General features: G+C 37.3%; 1 protein-coding gene across 5 annotated transcripts in view; it reads right to left on the reverse strand.

The window, feature by feature from the left end:
• The window catches only part of ZFC3H1 (zinc finger C3H1-type containing), a 41,383-nt gene extending 14,219 nt beyond the window's left edge, over positions 1-27,164 (reverse strand). For 2 of the 5 annotated variants that reach the window (XR_003957311.4, XM_002190091.6), the window contains exons 1-22: positions 26,488-27,164; positions 21,811-22,230; positions 18,235-18,299; positions 17,795-17,993; positions 17,395-17,621; positions 15,677-15,800; positions 14,018-14,115; positions 12,852-13,055; positions 12,037-12,201; positions 10,351-10,488; positions 9,837-9,955; positions 9,347-9,493; positions 8,265-8,439; positions 7,922-8,053; positions 6,769-7,317; positions 6,584-6,693; positions 5,232-5,363; positions 4,251-4,372; positions 3,607-3,708; positions 3,135-3,251; positions 2,062-2,245; positions 167-353 (exon numbers count right to left, since the gene is read on the reverse strand). Coding sequence is in view for 4 of the 5 variants with exons in the window: in XM_002190091.6 (XP_002190127.5) it covers positions 167-353; positions 2,062-2,245; positions 3,135-3,251; positions 3,607-3,708; positions 4,251-4,372; positions 5,232-5,363; positions 6,584-6,693; positions 6,769-7,317; positions 7,922-8,053; positions 8,265-8,439; positions 9,347-9,493; positions 9,837-9,955; positions 10,351-10,488; positions 12,037-12,201; positions 12,852-13,055; positions 14,018-14,115; positions 15,677-15,800; positions 17,395-17,621; positions 17,795-17,993; positions 18,235-18,299; positions 21,811-22,230; positions 26,488-27,070 (4,299 nt within the window). In the remaining variant the exon portion in view is untranslated. The remainder of the gene's footprint in view (positions 1-166; positions 354-2,061; positions 2,246-3,134; positions 3,252-3,606; positions 3,709-4,250; positions 4,373-5,231; positions 5,364-6,583; positions 6,694-6,768; positions 7,318-7,921; positions 8,054-8,264; positions 8,440-9,346; positions 9,494-9,836; positions 9,956-10,350; positions 10,489-12,036; positions 12,202-12,851; positions 13,056-14,017; positions 14,116-15,676; positions 15,801-17,394; positions 17,622-17,794; positions 17,994-18,234; positions 18,300-21,810; positions 22,231-26,487) is intronic. The other 3 variants (XM_030259783.4, XM_030259774.4, XM_030259768.4) reach the window with 3 other exon arrangements.
• Between the last annotated feature and the right edge of the window lie 235 nt (positions 27,165-27,399).

A 27,399-nucleotide genomic window follows, 5' to 3' on the forward strand; every position in this document is an offset into this window, starting at 1 on the left:
CAAATAACCTGCAAGAATTTGAATAGCTTCATTTTCAAATTTAGAGTTTTCAAAAACCTACAATGCTTTTCATTTGACACTTTCCCTGTCACACATGCTGACTTCATAGAGCAGAAAGCACACACTTACAAGAATATTTAATTTATACTTTGAAATTTTTACTTACTGTCCACCAGATTTGATAAGAGGGAGCATATTCCACTGCTGTTTCACACATTTCCTGTATCTCCTCCTTGGTTCCTCTTTTTGAGAAAAGTCTGAGGTAATGACACCAAATTTCAGGATTTTCTTTGTTGTTCTCCAGGGCTCGAGCCAAAACATTTAAAGTAGAATCTAAACACTCAGATGACGAGCTGTAAAAATTAAAAATTGAAAAAAGAACTCACATCAACTGTGTTGGTATTATGACTTCCACAGTATCAAATATGAAAATAGATCTTTTAATTAGAATGGAAGTCACACACAGTATATTTTATTACACACTTTCCTTTACTATCAATGTCTCAAAGCTTCAGTAAGTTTCAGATATTATGATGTACAATTATCATAGTGCACAGAAATAAGTATTCTATGAAGAGTGACAATTCAAGTAAGAGTCCAAATTAAATGAAAATTGGTAAGATTGATCTGAAAGCAAAGTTCTCAAGCTGCAAGGATGTAAAGGCATTTACAGCACACAAGCTAAAGAACTTAAGTACATTATTTTAGAGGTGCAGTAAAGTTACACTTTTGTTAAATATTTAATTTACTTTCTACAGTCATTAAATATAAGCCTTTAGTTCAGCTTATCATACAGGTTCTGACTCTAAAACATTTTTAAAATGGAAATTTTATTTTTTTATATAAAAAATCATGAGATGATACCCACCAAGTAATATAAGATTAGCTGAAATAACTAACTATATTGCAAACCACAGAGCTGAGCTTTAATTCATAAATACATCTTCCATAAAACCACAGAATGCTTCTGAGGTCCCACTTATTCTGAAAACATCTTTAGAAATTATTTTACACGGACATTTATGAGAAGAAGTATACAAGTCTCAAAAAAACCCCAACAGAAGGTTTCCCAATCCCACTTTCACTTACTCGAACAGCCAAAATTCTTCAGACTATTAAAGAAGTAGGAATGGGAGAGGTGGCTGTTTTAAGAAAAGGATGCATATCTTCTACTAGGTTCTCTTTTCTTGATTGTTTCCCAAGTACACTTAGAAGGCATGCTCTTCTCATGCTGCTACTTGCTGGTAATACTCCGATTAGTGGCCTTTCCAGCTCTACCCCTTCTATTGTTCAGGCACCTACTGATACAGTTAAACTGATTTCTTCCTATATTTTCCACTATCCAGAGTTTAAACAAGGCTTTTAAAGTAGAGCTGCTCCTCTCCATTCCCCTTACTTCCTGCTACAGTTGCTCAACTGTACCTCACTATTAAAACTGAAGTCAATCATCATAATGGATGAAACCATCAAGACAGAATTCCTATCAAATTATCTGATTGCCAATAGAAACATGGTACCCTGCAGCATAATTTTAAAGAAGAGAAGCTAGAGAAACTCAGCAGACTAAAGTTAAAAGGAAAAAAAAAAATCACAAAATAAGAAACCAAGTGCTCAACTGGATGATTTCTACAGGGATAAAACCAACTATCAGAACTGTATTTATAAGAAAGATGGCTGATGGAACTAATTTCAAACATTATTCCAACTACTCACTCTGTAGAGAAGAATGATTTGAGTTTATTGGCCCACTTTTACTGCTGGAAGTACAACACTCCACTGTAATCTTATATAGAACACTTTTCAAACATGAACAATTACTTCTCCCACACTACTTTCCATCAACTTCCATTCCAAGAAAGAATCTACCCGAAGAATCCATCAACGTAATTTATTACTCGTATACTGTACTAGATACAGCAGGAAATATAACCTATTTTTTAACCTGCTTAAAGCAATGAATTATTTGTGGCATTGTTGAAAAAGGTTCTTTACCATCAAATAGGAAACTTGATCATAGAAGCAAGGCCAAATGTAGCAAGATCTCAAATGAAGCAGACATACCTTTCATTTTGATTCAAGTATTTATATGCAAGCTTAATCCAAAGCTGTACATCACAGGGATTTTCTTGGACACTTGCTTCCAAGTTAGAAATGTCATCAGTCTCACTTGTAAAATACCGGACATCATCTGGAGTCACCACAGTATCAAGCACTGGAACTCTTTTTTTATGTTCTGTGGGATGGGCTGTAAGTAATATACAATTTCTTTTAAAATAAAATTTCCTTTTTAAAACAGTAGTGATAGGTAACTCTCACAAGAGGTGGCATTTATATATTCCAACTATACCCATTGATCACAACTAAACACCATTATCTCAGCATCCTTCAAACTGTATTGTCTCTAGAGAACTGGTTATATTTCAAATGTGAAGGAATGAAAGAATTAGCAGTAAAGGCTACCTTGATCAATAGACACCAACTAAGGCAGTTCATCAGGCAGCATTAGGAACTAGACACATTTGACAAAGAAAAATTTATCTCAATTCTGTGTCTCAAAATGCTTTTTAGAGATTCGCTAACAAATCCTAAAGCTCCTATTTGCAAGAGTCACATGTGAAACGCTATCAGGTTACTGATTCTCTAGCAGCTTCCAAGTTTCAAATGCTGCTTAACCACAGCTTTTTTTTAACTCCTGACCGCACAACAAATAAAAATTTTGTACAAACTTAAGGTAACTGAACACTGATGCTTTGCTATTTAAAGTTCAGCAGGAAGGGGAAGGAGAAAGCAGGGCTGTTGAAGGAAATTTTTTTTAAATCTTAATGGTCTATGGGAAAGGCTGAAACATTCTAGGGAAACAGCTCGTTATGCTCTTTCTTTAAGAACAGGTAATTAGAAATTCCACCCTAATTCCCAGTCACATTAAAGGAAAATCTACTAAAATTACAAGTGTAGGTCAACCTTTACCCAAAAACTTATGCAAAATAAAGTCTGCATACAGGAATTATAAAATCAAGAAAACTATTAAAAGCACTGGTTTTCTCAAAAAACACTTTAAAAATCAAGCGTTAGAAAGAGGTAGGCGGCTTTTTTCCTCTAGTATTCATTTAAAGGGTGCCACACATCCAGATTACCATATTTAATAGGTCCAACAAATTGTTCCTCTTCACTGCTGCTACTATCTAACAGAGGTTTTCTCCAGTACTTTGGCCTCCATTTCCTTTTCTCTTTCCAAGTTGTATGTGGAGGTGCTGTAAACAAACAAAGTAGTAAAAATTCTTTCACTTTTCTATATTCAAGAGTAAAATATTTTTTGTAATAAAGATTTTAGGTTAAAAGATTCTGTGAGTTCAACAGAAGTGCATAAATTTCACTACTACTTATTTAGAATTTATTGTGCTTCATTGCATAAATAAATTCTACAAATGGAACTCCAACTATTGTATTATTGCCTTAAACTCTGTTGACTTTATTTTACCATAATCAGAATTTACAATACTGAGATAAATTATAGAAAAATATATTCTTGGTTTACAAAATCATAAAGGTACTTAAATAGTTTTTACACATTTATATATACTGCATTTAATCTACCAAGCTACTTACTGTGACTTTTACTCTCGTTGACGTTGCTGGCCAGAAGAACAGCCATTTGATCCACTGACATACGATCTCTGTTTATACCAAAAAGCTTTTCAACATATTTTTCTGAAACAAGAATATGTGCAGCTTAGGTAAGCATATAGATTAAAACAGTTAAGTAACTTAACAGCAATTTAATACAATCTATGATAAATTTATGAAATATGACTACTTTAAGAGGCATGCTAATTTAACACACTAGCACAAAGAAATGAAAAATAAGCAAGTTCTCTTTGGCAACTTTCCTATATGGCAAAGTCATTGTTATAAAATTCCAGCTCTGCTGAAACAGATCAGTCCAGTAGTTACAGAAAGAACTGAGGAAGGAGAGAGGTAAAGACTCCATGCTCACTGCTCCCCAACACCCTGAATCCCAGCAATACTTTTTTTTTTTTAATGTAATGTTCCTCAGACCAGGGATTCTTTTCTTTCTCTAAGACACCGAGGTAACTACCCACTACAAAGATTGAAATGGACAATCAAAGAAATTGTATATAGCTGTATCTTATATACTGTTTCACATCAAAGTCTGTGCACCTAGAGCTTTTAATGAAACACATTCTCTTTAGAAATTAATTTTGAGATACAAAAGAGACAAAATACTCAACCTGTGGCAGTGCTGATTTCCTCATCAGTGCTTTTTTCTGAACAGCCTATCAGTTCTAAATTGTAAGACAGAATATCCTGAAAGAGCTGCTTGCGGCTAAGAGTGCAATCTTTCATGTGCTGCCTAAAACAAAATAAGCAATTAATACATTTATCATAACAAATATTAAGAAAATTTTAGTACACTCTTGGGTAAGGCATAAAGAAAACAATAACAACAGAAGTATTGTTTGCTTTGAAAGTTGGTTAAATGCATCTGGGTTTTGTCTAAACTTAAGCCTACAGCACAGTATTTAGAACTTTCCAGCTCAAGTAACATAATTATGAGAATTAGTTATCACTTTGTATCTTAACGAGTCAAACAATGGTCTGATGACAGCAGCTAAAAGCTGATCCAGAATAAAGTTCACTCCTATTTTACCACAAGTTAGGCTTCTATATTGAGTTCATTCCTAACCAATTAATATCCACTTTTAAATATACTGCAGAAGACTGGCAAACAACTTATTTTTAAATACAGTTTAACACCAGCCTTTAAGGAAACAAACTTAGCTAGCACTTTTCCAGGAAATTAGAATTACACTACAATATTACTGTTTTTTCACTTAATCATTTATTTGGTAAATGCCTTTCATATCAAGTGTGCTTAACAGTATCACTATGTGAGGTCCTACAAGGTTATGCTGAAGTTGTATATAACCAGATCCATTTCAATTACTAGAAAAATGTTAAATATTCTCTATCAGGCCATACTATTTTTCTAAATTTACATCTAAAGAGCCTCCTCTTTCTTCATGGCTTAGTTGAAAGGAGTCTTTCTTCCAATTAAGTATCTGTAATAGAGTATTAGAAATAACCTTGTCTAGAACTTGCGCATAGGAGCACATATCCAGATCTTGCAAAGAAAAGAAAACCGTACTTATTTCAGACTCAAGGTACCTAGAGGAGAGGTTTGATTTAAGCCATAAAAATTAAGAACTTACCACTGACAGTCATCATCATTACATGTGCCTGTTAAATCAAAGCGGCAGAAACACTGTTTTGGCTCAATCATATTGCTATACGTTATTGAACTGAGGTACAGCTTTTCCTTGGTACGAAAATAAGGACTAAACCTAAAATGAAACAGCAAATTATTGCCATAAAGTACACCAGACAAGACATCAGTTTTCTAAAAAAAAGTAATTAAAAAACACTCTCAGTATTAAATCTCATTATTTCCAAAACCCTGCTACTAACCAAAAGCATCATTAACCTACAGGCTAAGAACAAGATAAAAACAAGAGTGAGAAGAAGGGAATAATGGCATACTTCTCAACCTAATTAAGTTTTCCTCTAGCATTCTTATCTCCTTTAGGTACAGAACTTCATTAATATGAAAACAGGAGTGTAGTAAAAACCCGGTATGGAAATCAAACTACTGGAAGTGCATTTCAGTAGTTTATAGAAAATCTCATGCTCTAATCAGTATTAAGACCAACATCAAATAGAAGTGGTAAAGAGAACTGTTAAAGAGTAACTTGAAGAAACAGTAGGAAAAAAATAAATGTATCAGCCTTAGAATGCGTAAACAAACAAAACCAGCCTTAGTCTAGCAGACCAACATTTGTTTTAAATCTTTAGCTGAAGTTTGACTACATCAATTTTGGGATTCCTAGCTCCTTCAGGAACTGACATCATAACCTACAAGTTAAAATGAATACTCCTGTGAAGATGGCATCCTCCATCTTCTACTACTTAAGTCTACAGCAATAAAAAACCTGAAGCACATGGATACAACTTCTCCAGTTTAAATTCAACTTTTGTTGTCTAAAATTTGATGTGTAAGAACAAAGTTCTCTTTAGTCAAAAGACAAATGTGCCAAATTGATTACACTTGCAGATATTACCGTCAAGATGAATCACTGTGATTATGCCTCTTTCCACTGAGAAGGAATTCAAAAATAGATGATTGAGCCAATTTTGACTCAGATTATGTATATCCTAGCCAAGTTCAAAGAAATAATGCTTCTTGGATTTACACTGCTTCATACTAGATATAAAAATCCACTTTACCAGTTTTTAGTTTAGTTGCATCAAACAACGTGCAATACAATGTAAAAGCAGCATATTGCACAAAACCAAGTGACATGTGCACAACAGAAAAAAACCTGAATAAAATCATTAGATTCTCTAAACTAGGCAATACTATTTAGTGATAGTCAAGTTTCTCACTAGGGTCTTGCCTTTCTGTACACGCCTGGGTTTCAAGGAAGACTGAAACCCAGAAGGCACTGAAGAACATATGAACAAGAATACATAAGTACAAGTCAAAGAGCTGCTACAGTCTTCATACCTGTAGGATTTAAATAGTAGAAGAGGACTACGATACGGTCCAAACGGAAATGGTTTCACTTCAGCTTGTTTACTTTGTGATGTAAAAAAATCCACGTCCACTGAAATTTCCTAGGAAATAGATAGATAGCAGTTGTGATACCACCTAGTAACAACAAGCTTCACGTTTAATTGTAGAACATTTACCTGACCACACAAGAGATCTTCCTTAGGCACAATAAAGGCAGTACTTTTCATTAGCAGTTCTTTCAAGCTGTCAGCTTTAGCATAAAGTTTTTTCAGTTCATCAATATTCAACCCAAGGAACAGCTCAGGCTCCTCAGAAGCCCTTTTAGAAAGTTTGTTTATAGTTTCTTGTTTTGGAGTGTCCATGTGTTTGAGATTTGGCTTAGTAAAAGAATTCGATTCTCTGAAAGATCTCCTTCGTTCTCTGTTTGAATTAGACAAAACTTCATCATCAAAGTAATTTTCTTCACTGTCCAAAGTCAATTTGTCCTGTGTAAGATCATGAAGCGATGGCTGAGGTAATGCAAATTCAGATTCCTCTTCTACATGAGGCGTAGTATTTGATTGTTCCTTGGTTTGAAGTGCGCGGGCCTCCTTCAACTTCTGAATCTTCAGAGCATATTCATACTCCAGTTGTTGGAGTCGTTTCTTCTCTAGTGCAATCAATTCTGCTGAAGGTTTTTTTGGACTTGATGCAGGGGAAGTATCCAATTTCAACATTTTGCTTGGCTAAAAAGAAAAAAAAATCTCTATTTTAATTTTCCTCATCTACTGATCTATCAACAACAAGAAAAAACATAGGCAAAGTATTTAATTCAGAGTTTATAAAAATGTATTTTAAACTCTTGCCTCAAGATTTCAACAAACAGCAGAAAAACATGAAAAGTTTGCCACAATTCAAGTGGCAGACTTGCAGGTTTTGCGATAAAAATTACCCTATATCATATACAGGGAGGGCTTGTACAGAAGTTCTGGCCCCAGTTAGAAGTTGAGCTATAAACCAAGTACATAGTGATGTTGGGAGTAGGAGGACTAAAATTTAGAAAAATATTTTAGCCTTGTTTTTCAAACAGTATCAGATCCACTCTGCAGCAACTTAGCTTGATAGTTTAACAAAATCATTGATGTCTACAGACAGTATTTTCGTTTTTCACAGCCATATGGCTCCTCTTATTACTTATCTATGAATGCCATTCCCCTAGCATAGAAATGCAGGTTTTGAAGAGTTCCCCTACGTTGTTTCTGAAATGTCTTCCTGAAATTCCATTTGAACTTTGTTAATTAAATTTATACTCTTTTCCAAGTAGTTTGGTTTAAAAGCATGCTGACTTACACCGAGATGATCCTGCTCTAGCTTTCGTTTCCCAATTTCTTTACTTGCTACTGCTTTTGCTCGAGCAAGTTCTTCCCCGTATTTTAATGCCAGAGCTTTTTTTACTGTAACTCGTTGTTGAACTTTATGTATCTGAAAAAAAAAAATAAAAACTAAATGCTACAGCAAGATGTAAATTTACAGATATGACCAGACAATAAAATATAATTACATGGAATTAATGAGATCTAACTAGACGGGAATTAGTAAGTAACTCAAAGAAAAGCCTACTGCCTCCAAAAATCAGGCATCCCACTTCAAGATTTCCAGCTCTAGGAAACAAACATTTCAGAGTGCCAATTACATGTTCCTGAATCCTCCTGAGAAATGCCTTGTTAGCATTCAAGATCTTCTCTGTTGCTTGTAGCTGTTCAGCCAGTTTGTTAATTTTATTTTCAGCAATTCGAACATTCTCTCTCTTCTTGGCCTGCTGTTGCAATAAATTTTTCAAGACAGACTCATCCTTTATCAACAGCATTCTGAAATAGAAAAGGAATGTACACAATTTGTTCCAAAGGTAAACTTCTTAGAGCAACCACTGCTCCTCCAAACCCCCAGTTATTTAAGAACACAGCTCTCCTCACCTACAAAAAGACTACAAATTAAGCCTCTCCAGATAGTCCTAACATCCATAAGTCAATAAATCATGCCAATATATACAGCACATTTTAGCATCCCAAGTTCAGCATGTAAGTATAACACAGAAAAAAGCATTCTAGTTACAAGGACAGGCAAACCAAATGCAAAGCAAGAAAATTGACAACCAAAACGCACATTCTTGCTTTCTGTTAAGTAACAACCTAGTTCCATCTTAGGGCACATACAGACACTACCAGATTACAAGCCATAATATTATGGCACAACAATAGAGTAGACAAATTACAAAAAGCTATGCATCAAAGGAAGATAAACACTTAGGTATGTGGGTGTGGATAAAGAGAGGACACAATATTGTTCTTCAGTTGATGACTGACCACAACCCAGTTTGTTCACAAGACCATACAGAAATAATCAAGTGGCAAAAGAAGCTGAGAAGAGAACGCAAAGCACTTCTACTTCCAATTACTTCGTAATTGGAAATTAGGGTGAGAAACACGAAAGAGGCATGCCACAAGAGAAAAGCCATATTAGGTGGCACAAGTCATATTCTTGTCACAACATAAATACAGCTGAAAACACTTAGTATGACAAATCATACTTAAACGTTATCAAACACCACACTAGCACTACAACAGAATTCCTTTTGCACAGCAAGAGAATTAAAGGCTGAATAGTTCAAGACAACAGGAAAAATTGTTTGTTGTTCTTTAAATGCTATGCATTTGAAAATATTTACTCTTCATCATGTTAAGCAAAATCTAGGACTTAGGACAGTGAAATGCATACCTGTTTTTCTTCAGCTTTGCTTCTGCTTCTGTGACTTGTTTGGTTACTACTGCTATTCTCCCAATTCCATCAACTTCACCATCAGAATTTGCAGGGGACAAATTGTTCTTCACTGGATCAGACTTAATTAAGCGCTGTTTCTCACGACTGAAACAAATGTTAAAAACAAAGCTGTTCAGTAGCTTCAACATTCATTTTCATGTATACTCACAAGAGTTTTTAAATCTTTGAAATGAGCAGCAGGACAAGATTTTAAGTTAAAAAAAAAAGTACTTTCCACAACTGCAATCAGTTACTCTAAGTCAGTTCAAATCCCAGGATTTTCTTTAGACCTCTGTGTCATCTTACCAAAAAACTGCATGGGGGGAAAAACCTGAAGTTGATGGCAAGGATTTTAAACTCAGATCTTCCTTCAGGTCACAAAAGTAGACTAGTTAGTAAACGGCTACAAATAAAACACATTTTACATTAATAATTAAACTAAGGTTACCTGGCAATCTCTTCTTTTAGAAGTCTGTATTCTATTTTCTTATCCTCTGGCAGAGCCTCTGGAGTTCTCATTGGATCATTCTCTTTTTCTGATTTTGGAGGGGCTTTGATTTTTGATGCCTGTTACAATTAGACTCAAGTCAGTACCAGTCACACTAGTTTAAAATACAGCTATCAAGCAGTATTTAGAAGAGGAATTTCAGCACTAACTTAAAGCTGTTCAAGGCTAGTAAGATCTTTTAAGCCACTATGTTTTTGCCTAATGATGCACTGAATTTTAATTGAAAAAAATCAAACCAAAATATATTCCAAGTTCTATCTTCAGGATGCCATCTTCAACAAAAAAAATTTTATTAGCTTGTGCAATCCAAGTTACAATATACTTCTCCAGTCAGGACTAACATACTCACTCTTACCCCCTTCTGATGCAATTCAGTATTTCTTGAATGAATTCTAGTTTAAATTCCATATATAAAGAAAAATCATTAAAATTATGAAAATTTTGCAGCATTTACCTCAACATTTCTCCTTGCTTCTTTTATCATAGATTCTAGTCCTCCAAACACACTGCTAGTTGAGTTAGAGGGCTCTCCATCAGACTCACTGTCATCTGAGTCATTTAATGTAACCACAACAGACTTGTGTTTTGGAAGCTGGGGTGAGAATGTAAAGTTTTACAATAAGAAGACAAAGTTAGAGACATAGGTGTAACAGAGGACATACTTACAAGAACAGAAAAAGAAGGTTAACTCCTTTTGTTATACACACCAATCCCACGTTGTAAGAAAAAAATAAGCATTTGTATATCTTCACGAGACAGTAATATTACACAAAGTCTTGATATTTTAACATGAAAGTTACTCCAACATTTTCAACCTACTCCCAAGTATCTGCAGCACATTTATTGGTTCATGGTCATAGCATACAAATGTCAAACATCTAACTCCTATACTTTATTAATAAATTTAATTGCAATTAAAATTATCATTTGTCATTTGCAAGGAATTTTTTAAAATAACTGAGTGGTAACAGCCAATCAAATCTACATTAGAATTGGTGTGGCAGACATGCCGAAACTCCCTCATCTTTCTGCTACACAGTTGCAATGTTTTTTGTCCCACAGTTGTACTTGGCTGATCTTACAGTGAGATGCTCAGGCAGTTTAATTGGTAGAACACCAACAGAATATAATGAATAGATGAAATCATGATCATCTTTTGCCAACACAGATTTAAAAAGCTCACTGAAGATCAGGTAACTGGCAATTCCAGCACAAAGAAAAATGCAGAGACAAGCAGACAACCTAGATTAACCTCAAACGCTCTGGGGTTACATCTTAGGAAAAAAGGAACTTTTATCACATTTCCAGGACTGCTTTTCTGATCTCCCACTGTAGATCTGGACAACTATAGCTATAGGTTGCCCTTTACCTCAGAATAGAACATTGTGAAAGCTGTAAGTGTCTTTTAAAGCATTAACCCCGTCAAAAAAACACAATTTTTTTTTCATGAAAAATACTCAGATTTCCACAATCAGCTCTTTTTGATACTCTGTGCAATTCTCAAGATATGGGTTCTATCTACTACTTCTGCATCAATTTTTCACCACAATAGGAGAGGCAGGTGAAATTCCAGTTTATATTGGTGCAAGGCACTGGCTCTCCTCACAAATACTCTCTTCCAGCCACGCTCAGACATGCCAACTCTGATGTACACACCAATCACTGAAAAAATTCAACTTCTCCTGGAAGGAAAAGTACTTTTTCCCCCACAAAAGTTAGTTTTCTAACCAAGTTAGCGTGTTAAATAGGTTCAGCAATGGGACTGATGCTCTAGACCCCACTTTAAAGGAAGGAAGACACCAACTGGCCAGGTGCAGGAGGAAGAGCAAGACTGCCCCTGTTTTGGCAATAGTGTCTGTGCTAGTCTGGATAAGAAAATAACTGAACTATAGTTACAATCTCTTAGTCCACTGTATGATGGCATATTTTGATGCTCTACTCAGCAAAAAATTCTTGCCTCAGTGTCAAGGTCTTTCTAGAAGAGCATATGGATTGTCAAGGTGACTAATAATTCAAATGCTTAACTGAAGCTTCACTTTTCTGGGCTGTATCACTAGAAAACCTAAGTCTAAGTCTGCTCTTCACTTAAACTGAGCTCAGTTTCTATTCACAGTCTTATTAGTAGGCAGTATTTCCTTACTGTGATCACTGCTCGTGGAAGCCTTGGTACTCTAACAAACTTTGTACTTTGCATCCGTGGCTGAGACACAGTATTAATACTGACAGCAGACAGATTGCTTCTTGGCACAGGCTGCAAGTTCTCTGGAACAGGAGGGGAAGGTGGACCACTGTTACTTGATGTTTCCTAAAAAAAGAGAACAAAAATATGATCTTAAAAATACACACCATACATAACTATTTTAAAAAGCATGAGTATAATAAATGAGACTGTTTTATACAAGTCTCAGAACTTGAAAATGTGATTTAGGCAGACTATTGAAATGTATTAGACAAATGTTGCAATTCTGCAGTAATATCAAAAAGGCACAGAAGAACAGGCCAGTTATTCACAGGTCAACTGCAAAAGACCCTATAAGTAAGGTCAAAACCAAAATTTTTTTTTCAAAACCACAAGCTTAGCTTCTCACTCCAAGAAAACCCACAAAATAACAACAAAAACCAGTGAACCTCTTCCAACTCCTTTTCCTAGGAGGCTGAAACAAAGTTACTTGTCTTACTTTCTAACGGAAAATTTCAAAAGTAATAACCATTTTCTGGCAGAAAACCCCCATTCCTTTGACTTACTCCATTTTCAGTACCTTGAAGTTTCCTAATTCCTTCAGAAATAACAGCAAAGGTGCAATTTACAATTCCAGAGTGGCTCTTGTTGATTTTTAAGTCTCCAGAAATGCAGCATAATACCCCTGTAAACCTCACTTACAGCAGTTCTCATTGAAATTCTAATCTAGTCAAGATTGCCATCTAGAGGCTTACATTCAAAAAACAATAGAGTACCTCAGCTCTGAAAGCACGCTTGTTGGCTAGAGACTTGAGTAATTCTTCTCTTAAGAGCATCTCCTCCTCCTCTTCCTCATCAGCAAATGGAGGTTTTGGTGGCTGTTCAGGCTCTTCAGGGGGAAGAGGGGGAAGAGGTGGAGGTGGCTCAAGAGAAACACAAGGAATACCCTCCATGTAAAGATGGCTCAAAGACTGTACAGGCTGAGGGAAAAAAAAAAAAAAAAAAAACAAAGGTTTGAAATGTGAAAGTTACTACCCCTTTATGATTACTTAGAAGAGGTTGAGACCTAGATTATTCCGTGGTTTAAAAGTAACCTAAACTGTGTCAGTTTAATTAACACTCAAATTACATTTACATCCCTGTCAAAGGCTGTGATTGAACAGGAGGTTTTTTCTCACAGAGGTTAATGGAAGCAATAAAGTTAGATTTGGATAGTGGAAGCTATGGAGACATACAAACTAAATGTAAGTGATAATCTCAACCAGAGGTACTCTAGCCAGAGAAATATAGTTGACCAGCAGTCTTTAAACAGTTTTATGAAACTATATCTTAGCTAACAAAATTACAACTTCCCTTAGTCAAAAGTTCAGAAGCTGTCATGAGAGGAAATGGTACCTTTCTATTGCTTTTCTGAGAACAGTAACAATCATTCAGTGAAAAAAATTGGTAATGAAAAAAGTTCCACACTAATTGAACTTCCATGTGGACTCTTAGGTAAGAAGACAGAAAACACAGTCAAAAGGCACAAAGTTTGAAGGATTGATGAGCTGTATGTCTTGGCTTTTCCCCCCTCTAGGTAACAAGTCAGCGATCAAGCTTATCTACCTACATATGTGGCCTAGAGACAAGGGGCAAAGTTGCCTTGTGCTAACAGCTCCAATTCGCTCTTTTTCCTTATGTGCTTCAGACAATTTTTGTTTTTTGTATGAAAAAGCACAGCTCTAACAATGAAGAGAATTTCAATTCAATAGCTCCATTAACCAACAACTGCATCAGCCAGAGGCAGCTGAAATAAAAGAGTTTTTAAAAAGCAACCACAAGTCTAACAGACAGTTCAAGAGAATCATTAAACAGAGTCTAACACCAAAACCAGAATCTAAATTTAATCCTAGCTTTAGCATTAGAAATCAGACACAAAATGAGAATTATCAAGGATACTTACTGGAATTGGAGGAGGTAGTGGCAAGGAAATTGGTGGTACTGGAGGTGGAAAATATCCTACTGGACACTCAAAGAAAGGATGCTGCACTGGGGAAGAAGCTGTAATTAAAATACTGAATGTAAGATATCTGACAGGTATTTATTAAACAATAACAATGCTTTATGCTTCAACTGATTTAATGTAACAGAAAGAGACAAATGTTTTTGCGATGCACTAATTTCAAAGGAAACACCAGACAGCACAGTGCTTTTTTTTTACATGTATATATATTTTTTAAAAGAGTAGTTATATTTTCTTTTTGTTTTACATACAAAATATAAGTACAGCCAACCAGTACTGCTAAGGTAATGCAGCCCTCAAACTGAATTTAATTTGCAAGACTATACCTTTTCAAACAAGATCTCAGTAGCCTGATTAGAGGCGATCAAAAACAACACAAAGTAGGACAGAAGCAGACCCAAAGCACTGCTGATAAATTCTGAATCATTAAACAAGAAATTTAGATGCTTTGTCAAAAGAGATTTGTGTAGCTTACATATACGAAATAGCAGGTGTAGTATATTAACAAAATTTATAAGAAAGGCTGATAAAAAAGGAGAAAAAATGAAAAAAATAAAAAGAGGGCAGAAGATGAAAAGTAAGAGAAAAAAGTAGCCTATCAAGAAGTATGCTTAATGAAGTTTTCTCAACTCCCCACATGTTGAGATGGAACACAGAAACACAACTATCTTAAATGCACCTCAGACTCAAGTCAATAACTCATTTAGGCTGGAAGAGACTTCTGGATGATGTAGGACCCAGCACAAGTGCCCAAAGCAGGGCTGCCCTCAAAGTCAGGCTGTCCAGTTCTAGGTATATAGGATGATGGAGATTCCACAACATTTAAATCTCCTCTAGTGTTTGACCACCTTCTATCTAAGCAGAATTTGTTTTGTTACAATTTAAGTGTTGCTACTTGTCCTTCTGGTGCCATTTGACTGATGAGTTTGGCTCTGTCTTGTCTGCAACTGCCCACTAAATAGTTGAAGACAAGAGTGAAATCATTCCTTAGCCTTCCCAACACCAATGCAGCTTTCTCAGCCTCTTTCTGCAAGCCAAGAGTTGCAGTCTTCCAATGAACTTTATGAAAAACAAGCCTGAAACAGTTTTCCTTATTCAAAAAGTTCCTCTGCTGGATTCATTGTAGAATGAATCTACTTCTACTGTGAAACCTGGAAACTGGCAATCTCACCAGTGATTAACAGGCCCCACCAGCCACTAACCCCCAACAGTCACAGTGCCACAATCCAGGCTGTGGCTTGCCTGTCAACCAAAGCCATACTGCCAACCCACATGTCACCCAATGTCCACTGGGACCCTCAGGCCCCTTTTTGCAAAGCTGATGTCTGTCCAGTCAACACCCTGCACAGCTGATTAGGAATATACAAGCATAAACCCACAGTACTGCAATGAGAAATATATACCCTGAAGACCTGAAAAATACCACTACAGCAGAGATTGAAAGAGTCAGCATTAGCTCACACAATTAGCTCATCTTAATATGTTAGTTCTATAATTCAGACAGCTCAAAACACTTTCTTTTCTAGAACAGTGGCTAATTTCCTACATTTTACTTATTTTTACCAACGACCATGTAAAAAAACTGTAACTAAGCCTTACCTGGTGAGTTAGTTTCACTGTCTGTATCCATAGCAACTTCATCATAATTATCATACTGATATATGCCTCCCGCACTCTCTGTAGACTGCTTATCCAAAGACCATCTCAAGTCTGTATCTGATGACTAAACACAAAAAAGTATTTTATTTACATCTTACATCATTATTTCAAAGTAAACCACTATAAAATAAATTCTGGAAGAAGGCCCTTAAATTTTTTTCTTCATTCTAACAGATTTATAAATACAATTTACTTATCTTGTACAAGAAACTGAATATTACCTTGTAATCAAATCCACTGCAGGTAGCAACCAGACAAATCAGCAGGCAGTTTTAAAACTGTATGGCTTCCAGGATGATGGAGTGGGGGGTGTCATGATACATGGAAACAATTTTTAAATACCTTTTAGGTCATTATATATCTGGTAAATGTTCATGGTTATATATTTCTGAAAGATTGCAAGGGAATTAAATGCTTTCTTATTTCTGGTACTCTGCCATGGCAACTACCAAGAATGCTTCAACTACCCTCGCTAGAAACAACTCCCAGGTGAAGAATCTTTATTGTCCCAGAAGGAGCCACATGCCACACTGAGACAAACCCAGAGACTGTCAACTCATAAATCAGATTGTTAAACTCCTAACACTGTATGGATGCCAATCAATGTTCAGGACTGAAAATATGCAGAATACCTGGGACTAAAAATATTCAGAACACCCAAGTATGACTTCTCAGACTCTTTAACTTGTATCTTTCAGAGGCATACAGAAGACATTTTGGTAGCTTCTAAAATATCGACTGTTTACAGTCAAACATTTCTAGTCTCCATTTTCCACTCAGTATTACTATGAATATGATTATTCTACAACATGACCTCAAACAGGGAGCCTCAATCCCCTTAGATGCTGTTTCCTCATACAGCATTAGTAGCTCCAAGCTACTTGAAGCATCCACCTAAAGTGGCTGTATTGCTTCCAGGCTGAAAGAATTAATGCTATACAAACAGTATTTTTTTTCTGTAATGTACCAATGTTTTAGAGACAGACATTAGTTACTCAAGTGCCTTTTGTTAATCTCAATATGAGAGAACAAGAACAGCCACAAGGATAGCATGATGACCACTGCAGTAAGTCTATTATTTCATCAATTTGACACTATATGAGTGAGGTTAAACTAATTATCTTTTGTCTTGGCATATCTTATGCCTCAACAAAATAGATTAAATACTACATTGAAAAAAATACTACAAAGCAACCAAGCCCTCCAAGGACATTTTGAGAGCAGCAACCCACTGAAGTTGTATACACAGAAAACGTTTGAAAACGTGGAGAAGAAAATCTTAATCTACAAAAAGAAAGCTAAAGAAGTTTCACTGATTGTTTAGTGTTAAATTACAGGCTGCTCTTTGTTTACCATGTTCAAAATGTCTTTAGAAGAAAAATGCTTCACCATTGACTTGCAAAGGTCTAACTCATAGAAAACTGATTTTCCAAATCCAAAAGGAAATGCTTATGTAGCATGGGATTAAAACACTGTAAACACTGAAGTACACTGAGCTTTTCTTTCATTGCTGTATTTTGATTATGCTAAGGATGGGGGAAGCATGGAGAAGAAGAGGGAGATTCAGACAGGATGGTGACAACACCAGGTGAGGCAAGACAGAAATCATTCATAAATCCTAAATGTAATGCCAGAACACCATGTAAGAAATTTGTTACCCTGCTTCTTGATCTCCTCTTTCCTCCAACTAGCTTCATAAATCGATTGTACTGCTCTTCTTGATTTGAGAGGTCCCTTATTTTTCTTATTTCTTCTTCTCTCTTTCTTCTCTCCTCCTCTTCTTCTTGTTTCCTCTGGTCTTCCTCTTTCTGCCGCCAGTCTAGCTCCTTTTGCTGCTGCATCTTCTTTGAGGTCTTTGTCTGTTGCTTCCTCAAAGCTTGCTTGCCTATAAATAAAAAAAGTATCTGATTAACACCATCTTACCCAATTGGTTCCACCTAATCCGAGATTCTTCAAGAGCTTTGAGTAAATGTGAGAGAGTTTAGAATGACTAAAGGTGCAACTTTTTTTTTGAAGCCACACCATTGACAGCCATTTCAGTAACATTAAACTTATTACCTGTAGTACTAGGTTTTTTTGTTGAATGGGCTTTTGTACTGGCTTTGATTTTTTGTGTTCCACTTTTTGTTTTTGTTAATTTTTCCTTGCTTTCCTTCATCACCTGTTGTTCTTTTTGCTGCCATTTTTTACTAGCAGACTGAAGTGCAAGAAGCCTAAGTTGCAATTCAGACATCTCCTCCTCATCATCAAGCAGCTTCTTGAGAAGAAAACAGAAGAAAGGATAAGACAAAAGTCAAGAAACGTAATTTAACAACTTTTTCTTTACAAGGTCTTTTGAAATCTTTCCCCAATATTTTTACTAAAAGATAGCTCAAAATCATTCTTTCTTGATAAGTGTCATTTCTCAAAAATTGACTGCTCCTATAACCAGTTTCTGGACTGCCATTTGGAAAAAGCTATCAGAGTATCATATCATCTAGGGAGGAATATTTTCTTACCTTTTCAGATGCAACATCTGAACTGCTAAGCTTTCGCACTGATGATTGCTCTTTGTCTTCTGTACCTTCCAAGAGAAAAAATACCGTATTTTTGAACAAGCTGTTTCTCGTGAGTCAGAGCTACATTAAAATGATACATGAATTTTAATCTATACAACCATATTTCATCAGTATCACTGATACACACTATAGAGCAATAGCAGTAGTACATGCAAGATCACATGTACAAACATTCATATAAATTTGGCATGTCTGATAAAATTATGATTCCATAAACCTAAGGCAAGATTTGTCGTTTCTTAGTAACTCTGTCTTAAGGTTCACATGTACTTCCTCAAGAAACAGATTAAAACACATTTGCAGACAAGGGGAATAGACGACTTCTTGTCATGTGTTTTATACCACCACCTCATATCAGCTACTGTCCTGAGCATCTCGTATTTCACTGGCAGCTATTTTGAGCAACTGGTCATTCTTTTGCAGAGTTAAATATGAAGGCCCAAAGCTGCAGTAAGAACACACTTGCTCCATTTCACACCAAAGGAAAACGGAAATAAGTTATTGTGGAATGAATAGTGGAAATGAATAGTATAGCGCTGTTTTCCCACTATAAACATTTAGATGCTAAAATATTAATTTCTTAGACATAAAATATAGCCAATTTTCAAAATATATATACACACATTCACATAATGTATTTTACACATGTATACATAATGTCGTACATATTGCAGTATTACATACTTTATTGTAGCAAATAATTAGTAAAATAATTAGCTGAAAAAACAATTACACATTTTTTATCTAATCATACATGTTTATATACATCAGAAAAAGGAATGAAATGTTTAGAGAAGCTTGGAGTACTTTTGCTATATTAGCCTTTCTTCAAAGAAAGATTCCTTCCCACAATTCAAAATAGTGAAAAATAAATTCAGATTTATTTTTCTCTCCTAGCATTTCATAAACTTTTCCTAGCATTTCATAAAAATTACATTCAGAAAGGCATTGTTTGAAGTACACCAAGACCTTATACAAAAATGAAACTTAAAAAATGCTGAAGGTCTTCTTTGCACATGCATGCATTTTTTAATGCATGTAAAAAAAATATTAATATCTAATACCCATAAGAACTATAGAAAAAAATTCAAATAGTCAGTATACTATGTGAAGTTCCTCACCATCAACTTCGTAGGATGAAAATAGGAAGACAGATGGTAGAGTAGTTTTTTTCGATGCGAGCATATGAAGGGATATTCTATACAAGTTCAAATGCTCTTTGAAACCAGAAGGGGACAATATGGACATGACAGGCTAATGCTCAACATGAGAAGTACAGAATACCATCAAGCCTGTCAGAGCAGCTGAAGCACAGAAAATTAATTTGAGAGACAGGCTGAAACTTTCCTGAGTTTTAAGACCATTTCCTCAACTTCTATAAACCTGCAGAAACATCCAGTATACTATTTAAAAATAAATAAAATGTAAAAATCAAATTTCGCTGATTTTCCAATACATGCAGCATGTATTGTGGCAGTAAGGAGATTAATGTAGTAAATATTCACTTAATACATGTGAATCTGAAATAACTCCAATTTAGTTGAATTTTTATTTGGAAGCTTGCTTTACATTGTCATAAACATTCATTCATACATAATCTGTCTGCTTTCAAATTATTCATATATTATAGATTTGAGTATCATGCAAAAATTAAATGCTCTTAATATGCATATTACGGCATCTATTTTTCATTATCATATGAGCTGTATTAGCAACTTCAGTGCCTTTCAGTTTGGAAACTGGATTTTTGAGATTATTTCACTTTTTAAATAGCAGATTTACTCCGTTCCTGTTATGTTCTCTTCACACAGACTACTAGTTTATACCACCAAAATTTGTTTTATTTGTATCTGTCAAGAGAACGTGTATGAACTCCTAAGAACACTAAAAATTATATTATTCATGGGAAACACATATGGGGGAGAAATTACTTACAATGAGGTGGTTTGACTACCAATTATCAGTTTTTTCTTTTGTTTTGTTTACAAGATCTGTCTTGTTCTGAAGTCAAACATAAATCATTCTGACTTTCAGTGCACTAGTCCTACCTTTCTTCATATTCCTCCCAATTACTCACCTGCATTCTTATTCAATCATTAACTACTTTCTCTTCCCACTCAAATTGATAGTTTACGCACACTGGCAAATTAGTGAAGACTAATTGATGACAAGTGATAGCCTCAAGCACTACCCTCAACCACAGCAATCACTTACTAGAACTACATGCAGCCTTAAGAGTAGGAAGCTTAAGTCAGCTGCCTTATTTTGCTGCAGACTTAGAAGTAAGCTCAAGTGCTTTTAGTACAGCCCAGGTGGACATGATCACTTGTTTTTCGGTAACTGGCTAATGCATCTTAGCAATTACCCGCTTTAATCAGCACTCCAGAACTATCTTTGACAAGATTTAATATTCTACTCAACAAGAATTAATATTCTACTCTTTGGCTTCATTTTGTCTACAAATCCTTCCCATTTCTGCCCTACGATTACTTGCTTATTCATGAATATCAACAATAATCAAAGTAATTCTTGTGAAAATCTTCTATGGTCTTAGTAACACCAAGATCTTGGGTTTGATCCCTGTATGGGACATTAACTTTTGGGAGTCAGACTTGATGATCCTCACCTTCCAACTCAGAATATTCCATGATCTTGTCTTATACTTAAGAAAACACACAAAGGTGAAATGCAGGAAAAGGGTTCTCTAAATGTTCTTTTTCAGCTAAAGAAAATCCCCACATTTTGCTTCTGCAGAAAAGAACAAGGCAAAAGCAGAAGTAAAACTTTCAGTAGAAAGTCAATGATTTCTACTGTGAAGAGCAATTAAAACCTTCACGTCTTGTCCTCATGCTTTCTGCCAAACAATCTGTCTAAGAAAACACATTCTTTAAAATACAAATCTAAAGCAAAAACATGCTTCCAAACATGTTTATGTAATTCAAGTATTTAAAAAACACAAGAGTTAAGTACATTAAATCCTTAACTTGTAACATTTTAATTACAGTAAAGTTTAACCCAACACCTAATAAATACAACAGGTACTAGTGATGCCTTTTTAGCTTTCGTATTTTCCAGATCCTGTACTGCATTAGTATATACCTAAAATTCATGTAAAGTGTTAGCAAGTTCTCTTGACAGTTTAGTTAAGACAAAACAATCCTTTCCAACCTGAGAATCAAGGACACCGTTGCAGCTTCAGGCCCAAAAATTATAAACAGCGAATTGAGGAGAGCAATCTGGGAGGATGGGACTTCATAACTTGAAGCTGTAATTGGACAATTGACCCAATTCACAAATGGACCAAAAATGAAAGTCTAACACTCGGGACCAAGTGTCCATCTTAGGTAGAGCCATGGCCAGGCTCTTGTACTGCCCATCCTTTGAAGACCTTTTTAATAAATACCTACTTTATTCCTTTAACACTGTCTAGCCTCTGTTCTAGGTAGCCTCACAAGGCATCAATAGCAAGCAAATAGAAGTTCACAAGGTAAAATAACTTTACAAGTATTTCTTTACCTTGGCCAGATTCCGATGGTTCAGATTTTTGGGAAGACTGCTTCATTCCTTCTTTGCCTTTTTTCAATCTGCTCCTCTCAGCTGGAGTAGGCAGTTTTTGTCTGAGAGGTTTCAGTTCAAATGCCTGAAAGCCCATAACCGGATTTTTCTCCTCAGGAGGTCCTTCTTTTACAGCGTCTGTTTTAATACTGTCATTTTCTACAGTTTTTTGGTCCTCAGTGTCCACTGGTTTTTCATCATCTTGTTTCTCATTTTCTTCCCTGTTGCTCAAAGCCAGTCTTTCATCTTTATTAATGTGTTCAAGTTCTAATTGTATCTGCTTATACTTCAAGAGCAGATCCTCAAAGCTTTCTTCCACAGAACTTTCATTTTTAGAAGAGTGGTTCTGCTTTCTAGATGGGGACCTTCCAAAAGTTTTAGCTGAATTCCAAGTCAAGAAATTCAAAACAAGAACTTGTATAATCTTAAAACAAGACTAATTAAGACAAACACAACTTATGACCATTCTCATATATTTTACCTTAAGGCTAGTTTGAAAAATATCCTTAAATACAAGCAGCATGCAAAAGCTGTAGCCATTATTATATATTGACAAACATTTTCTCAAACCAACAATTTGAAACATCCTATTTATGACACGAAGGTCATGCTGAGAAGCCTCATCCCTTATTTACACCACCCTCAGCTATAATGCTGAGATGGTTCTCCATCATGGAAAGTCAAATTTCCAGAATTCATAACTCCAGTACTGACTTGCCATCTGACATTCTGAAAAAGGTTAAATTATTTCTCACTCATTTTAGACTTTCATAAAATGCCACATCTAGCCAATATTTAGTCTGGCCATAGCACAATTACACACCACAGTAAATGCAGTTCAGCAAATGAGGTAAGGCACAGAAGAATCAATGAACAACTGAAGGGAATAAAAAAAGTAACAAAGACTTGCAATCAAAACATTCAGAAATGCTGAAGACAACTGGTAATTACTAACTACTCAGAAAAGTTTACTTATGAATGTTCAAGGCAAACAGTGGAAATATTCTTAGGCACCTCTACCCAGAACAAAAGTTGTCACTACTATGTCACTATCAACTCCTCTTACCTTAACCTGACCCTTGAAAACAATCCTGTAAAATAATCATGCTCAAGGGGAAATATTTCAGGATACCAAGTCAAGTTTTACTCATTTTACTCACACTATCAACCCCACTGTGATAACAGCTGACTCACACACCCAGTTACGCAAAATGCTTTTTCAACAACATCGTCTCTTAAAACAATGAACAGAGTAAAACCAGAAGCTAAAACAGATGCGCTCTGAATGAAGACATACTGAATCCAAAGGAAAACATATTTGCCTGGTGCTCACAACAAGCATCAACTACTTGGATAGTTTTGCAGTGTTAAGTTCTAACATTAGTATGAAGAATCTCAGTATAGATCCTGCAAAAGCTACTTCCGTAATACCAGGAAATGTTTTGCTATACGGTGCTTTCTCAAGTGTCAGCACAAAAAGCAGAAACTAGCAAAGAGAAACTACATAAAATCCAAAAAGCAATCAGTCTATAAATACACTTAAAATGCTAAAAGCTGTATGCAGTATAACACCAAATCACGCAATAAACATACCTGCGAAATTCCCTTTCAACACCTATCTACTTCCAAAGAGCCAGCTACATTCGTCCTTTCATAAGACACAAGGAATTTTGAAGCTAGTAAGTCTAACTACTATCTGCTATTGGAATACTTAAATAGCTTCCAAAGTCATCTGGAAATGGATAACAAGACAGTGTTGAGATGTTTTTTTGTGCTCAGGATAACACAATTGTTAGAAGCTCCACAATGGAGTTAAGCAGAAATTATGTGGTTCACAAATGTAGAAAAATTTTTTTAGTGCTTCTACACATAGAATGCAAGACTCCATGAAGTGCTGTGAAAGGGAGACTGGCATGTACTTATTAAAACAACTGTGCTTCAACCAACTCAAGAGAAACTTCATCCAAGAACCAAAAGAAGAAACTGGGAGTTAGAAATGAAGAAAAATGTACACTCTGAAGAGTTCAGAACTTAATGGAAACAGGAAGTTTCATAATGGTTCTGTATTTCAGACTCAAATTCCCCAATTCTCTATGCAAGAATTTCTGGAGAATGACTGTATAACAGCTTAACATTAAAGATGCCAAAAATTGAAAGACAAAAGCTAAATAAAAGCTAACATCCCAAAAAAAGTAGAAGGAATTTAAGTGTTCTACCTTAAAGAATGTCCCTTACTCCACTTAAGTATTCTTACAAAACGTGGTACAAAGCACAAGCTCCAAGGATAAATCAAGTAAACAATCTCTGTTGTACCAGATTATCATTGTTTACCCCAGTCAGCAATTTATTACCCCACACTTCATTCCTCCTTCCCATGGTGGGATGGAGAAAGAACTTGGAAAAAGGTAATGGGGGTTGAGGGAATATGGGCTGAAAAAATAGCAATTTAATAATGGAAATCTAGTAAAATAGTAATAATAATGAAACGGGAGATAACAAAAAGCAAAAGTGGAATAATGCCCAAGGAAGGAGAGTGATACACAATACAATTGCTCACTACCCAGCCCAGCTCCAAGCAGCCATCAGTGGCTCTCAGCCAAATCCTCACAGTTTATACACCAGGCATGACATTTTGTGGTATGCAACACCACTTGGGCCAGGTTGGGGTCTCAGTTTTGCACACTACCAGCTTCTTGTGCACCTCCTCACTGGCAAAGCATGGGATGCTGGAAGTCCATGACTTAGTGTAGGCACTTCTCAGCAACAACTAAAACACCAGTGTGTTAACATTCTCACATTACATCCAAAACACAGCACTGTACTAGCTACTAAGAAGAAGCCGAAATCAGGACTCTAGACACTTAAAACATTTTATTTCCCAGGCGGAACTTCAGATACCATTCCAGGCCACAAGCCTCCTTGTACCAGTTGATATGAAAGTCTGCTCTGAAGTCACGTGCCAATGAATTACACCAGTACTCCATTAATGTTAACAACATGGAGGTACCTTAGTATTTATTAATTCTCTAATATTGACTGTATTAGGTGGCAAGGATGTTTAAAAAATCAGGAAGTAACTCATATTGAGAGAAAACGGACCTTCCTTACCTATACAATCCATAAACAAGTGAATGTTCACTTATTAAAGAGCAAGAGTAATAGAACATCCTCCATCTGCCATGTTTCAACAGATGCATAAATCTTAAGTGCCAGGAATAAAAACACTTTAAACATCCTCATTTTCTACTTTTGGTTTGAAAATGGAATTATTTGTTTCTGAATGCTCTTTTAATTAAAAGAGAGGAGGAGACTGCATCAGTCTCATAAAGAAACATTGCAAGTTCTGTTTAGGACAATCTCCACATTTGCCCTGCAAATTATTCCTTACACAGAAAGTAACCACTTTCAGGTACTTAGAGCAACACTGCAAAGAGACTTTAAAATTATTTTCAGCAATAGAATTGCCTTACTGTGAAACCTTGGGCATATCACATCTTCACTTGCTGCCTCCCAAGATAAAATGTGCCCTTCAATGAAGGGCTGCAATGAAGCCTTCAATGATGCTGTAACTTGTGACTAAATAAAAGCATCTCTATTGCTAATTTACATTGTCCATCTGCATTTAAAAAAAAATAAAAATTAATGACATAAATAATAATCTTGTCTCTAAAACAAGATCCAAGAAATCAACCCACACTGTTGGTTGGTTCTAGCAAAAACACATCCTTTGACTATTGATATGAAGGACAAAAGAACACAATAGAACAGGATTTAATCACCATCTCTCTTGCTGAGTGTTTTTTACATTCATCTACATTTTCAGTTAGACAATGCAGTTACATCAAGTCATCAAGCTACACTCAGCATTATTAGCTCTTTATGTTACTTCCTAAAGCAAACAAGAAAAGTTAGGGAAGCTTTCCCCACCACTTCCACAATTCCTGCTCCTAAAAGGATGAAACAGCAGAACCCTCGTACTGAGTGAGTCACCTAAACTGTTAAGAGCAGTCAGTGGAGAACATCCTACAAGAAATGGTGGGTATGGCTTTCATCTGCATGTCCATATAAACTACAAATTGTGTATGCAGACCCACTCAGCAACTGACTAAAGCTAAACCTATGTGCAATAGCCTCCGAAGAAATCAAAAGTGAAAATGAAAAAAATAGCAGACCCTTCATTGCCCATTACAGTAAATTAACAAGCTTAGGGTTTCAGCTTTACAATTGTGACACTAATTATACATATTAAAACTGCCGCACCAAAGGCTGACCCCACTTCATAATATTCGCACTTGGGGCTAGAAAAGCAGCCGCCCGGAATCCAACCGACAAAAGCTTCCTTTCAGGCTATGCTTTTCCTTTTTCCCTACACCCGACAGATCGGCCGAGCCGCAAGCCAGCCCACGGCAGTAATCCAACTTCCCAGCAGCCTCTCCTTAAGCAGGGCCGGCTGGCCCGGCCAACCTCCAGGATTAGCTTGGGAGCCTCCCTCTCCGTTACCGCTGCGGGAATTTCACTGCCAGAGCGGGAGGGAAACGCGTCCCTTCCCACGGCTTTCGGCCACGTCGCGCGGCACGGCCACGCCCAGGCCCACCGCAGCAGCACGGGCCCCCCGCCCCGCTCACGCCTCAAGGATACATTTTCGAGGCGAGGGCTCCCTCCAGCCTTGGCTGCTACTGAACCCGGCGCCGCCTCCCCCTCCGGGCGGCCTCCCCGGAGGGTTGCCCGGCCGATCGCTGCAGCCTCGGCTCCGGCCCCAGCGCCCACCGCCCCGGTAGGGCCGGCCTCGGAAGCGGAACCGATCCAGGGCGTTGTGGCTGCGCTCCCAGAAGGAGAGCCTGGGGCCCGTGTCGGAGTGCGAGCCCGGCGGCATCCGCGGCGCCGGCGGGTGGGAGCGGAACGAGTCCTTAGGCCGGTACCCGCCGTGGCCGTGCACGTGTCCCGAGTCGGGCGGGGGCTGGTGCCGCGAGCGCGGGAAGGGCCGCCCGGGGGAGGATATGGAGCCGCTCCCGTGGAGCCCGGGGGGCGGCCGGCGCCTCGAGTACGGCCTGCTACTGCTGCTGCTGCCGTTACCGAGGCCGCCGGCGGGCTCGGAGCCGCCGCCATAGGGCCCGAAGCCGTTGTTGTCGTCGTCGCTGATTTCTCCATCCTCCAGTTCCCCTTCCTCCTTCGGGGACAGCCCGCTGGGGTCGGGCGCAGCCGCCGCCTCCGCGGCCGCCATGGGCGCACGACAACGGTCTCAGCGCGCCCTGCGCCCCCGCCGCCGGCCGCGCGGACTCTCGCGAGACCACGCCCCGCCCCTCCCGCGTGGGAGGAGACAGAGTCGCGTGCGTGAGAAGAGACACGGCTCGGGGCGACGCCCCTATTGCAGGGTATCCTGGGTAATGTAGTTCCCCGCTCGGGACGAAGCACGGCCGGGGGAAGCCGGCACCTCAGCCTATCGCGCGCGGCGGCGGGCGCCAATGGGCGCGCGGCCCTCCATGTTGGTAGAGAGGCGAGGGAGGAGGCGCCATCTTGTCGAGGGGCACGGCGCTGTGTGGGGACGAACCG

This window comes from Taeniopygia guttata, chromosome 1A (assembly GCF_048771995.1).
Source record: "Taeniopygia guttata chromosome 1A, bTaeGut7.mat, whole genome shotgun sequence".
In the NCBI taxonomy this organism is placed as follows: domain Eukaryota; kingdom Metazoa; phylum Chordata; class Aves; order Passeriformes; family Estrildidae; genus Taeniopygia; species Taeniopygia guttata.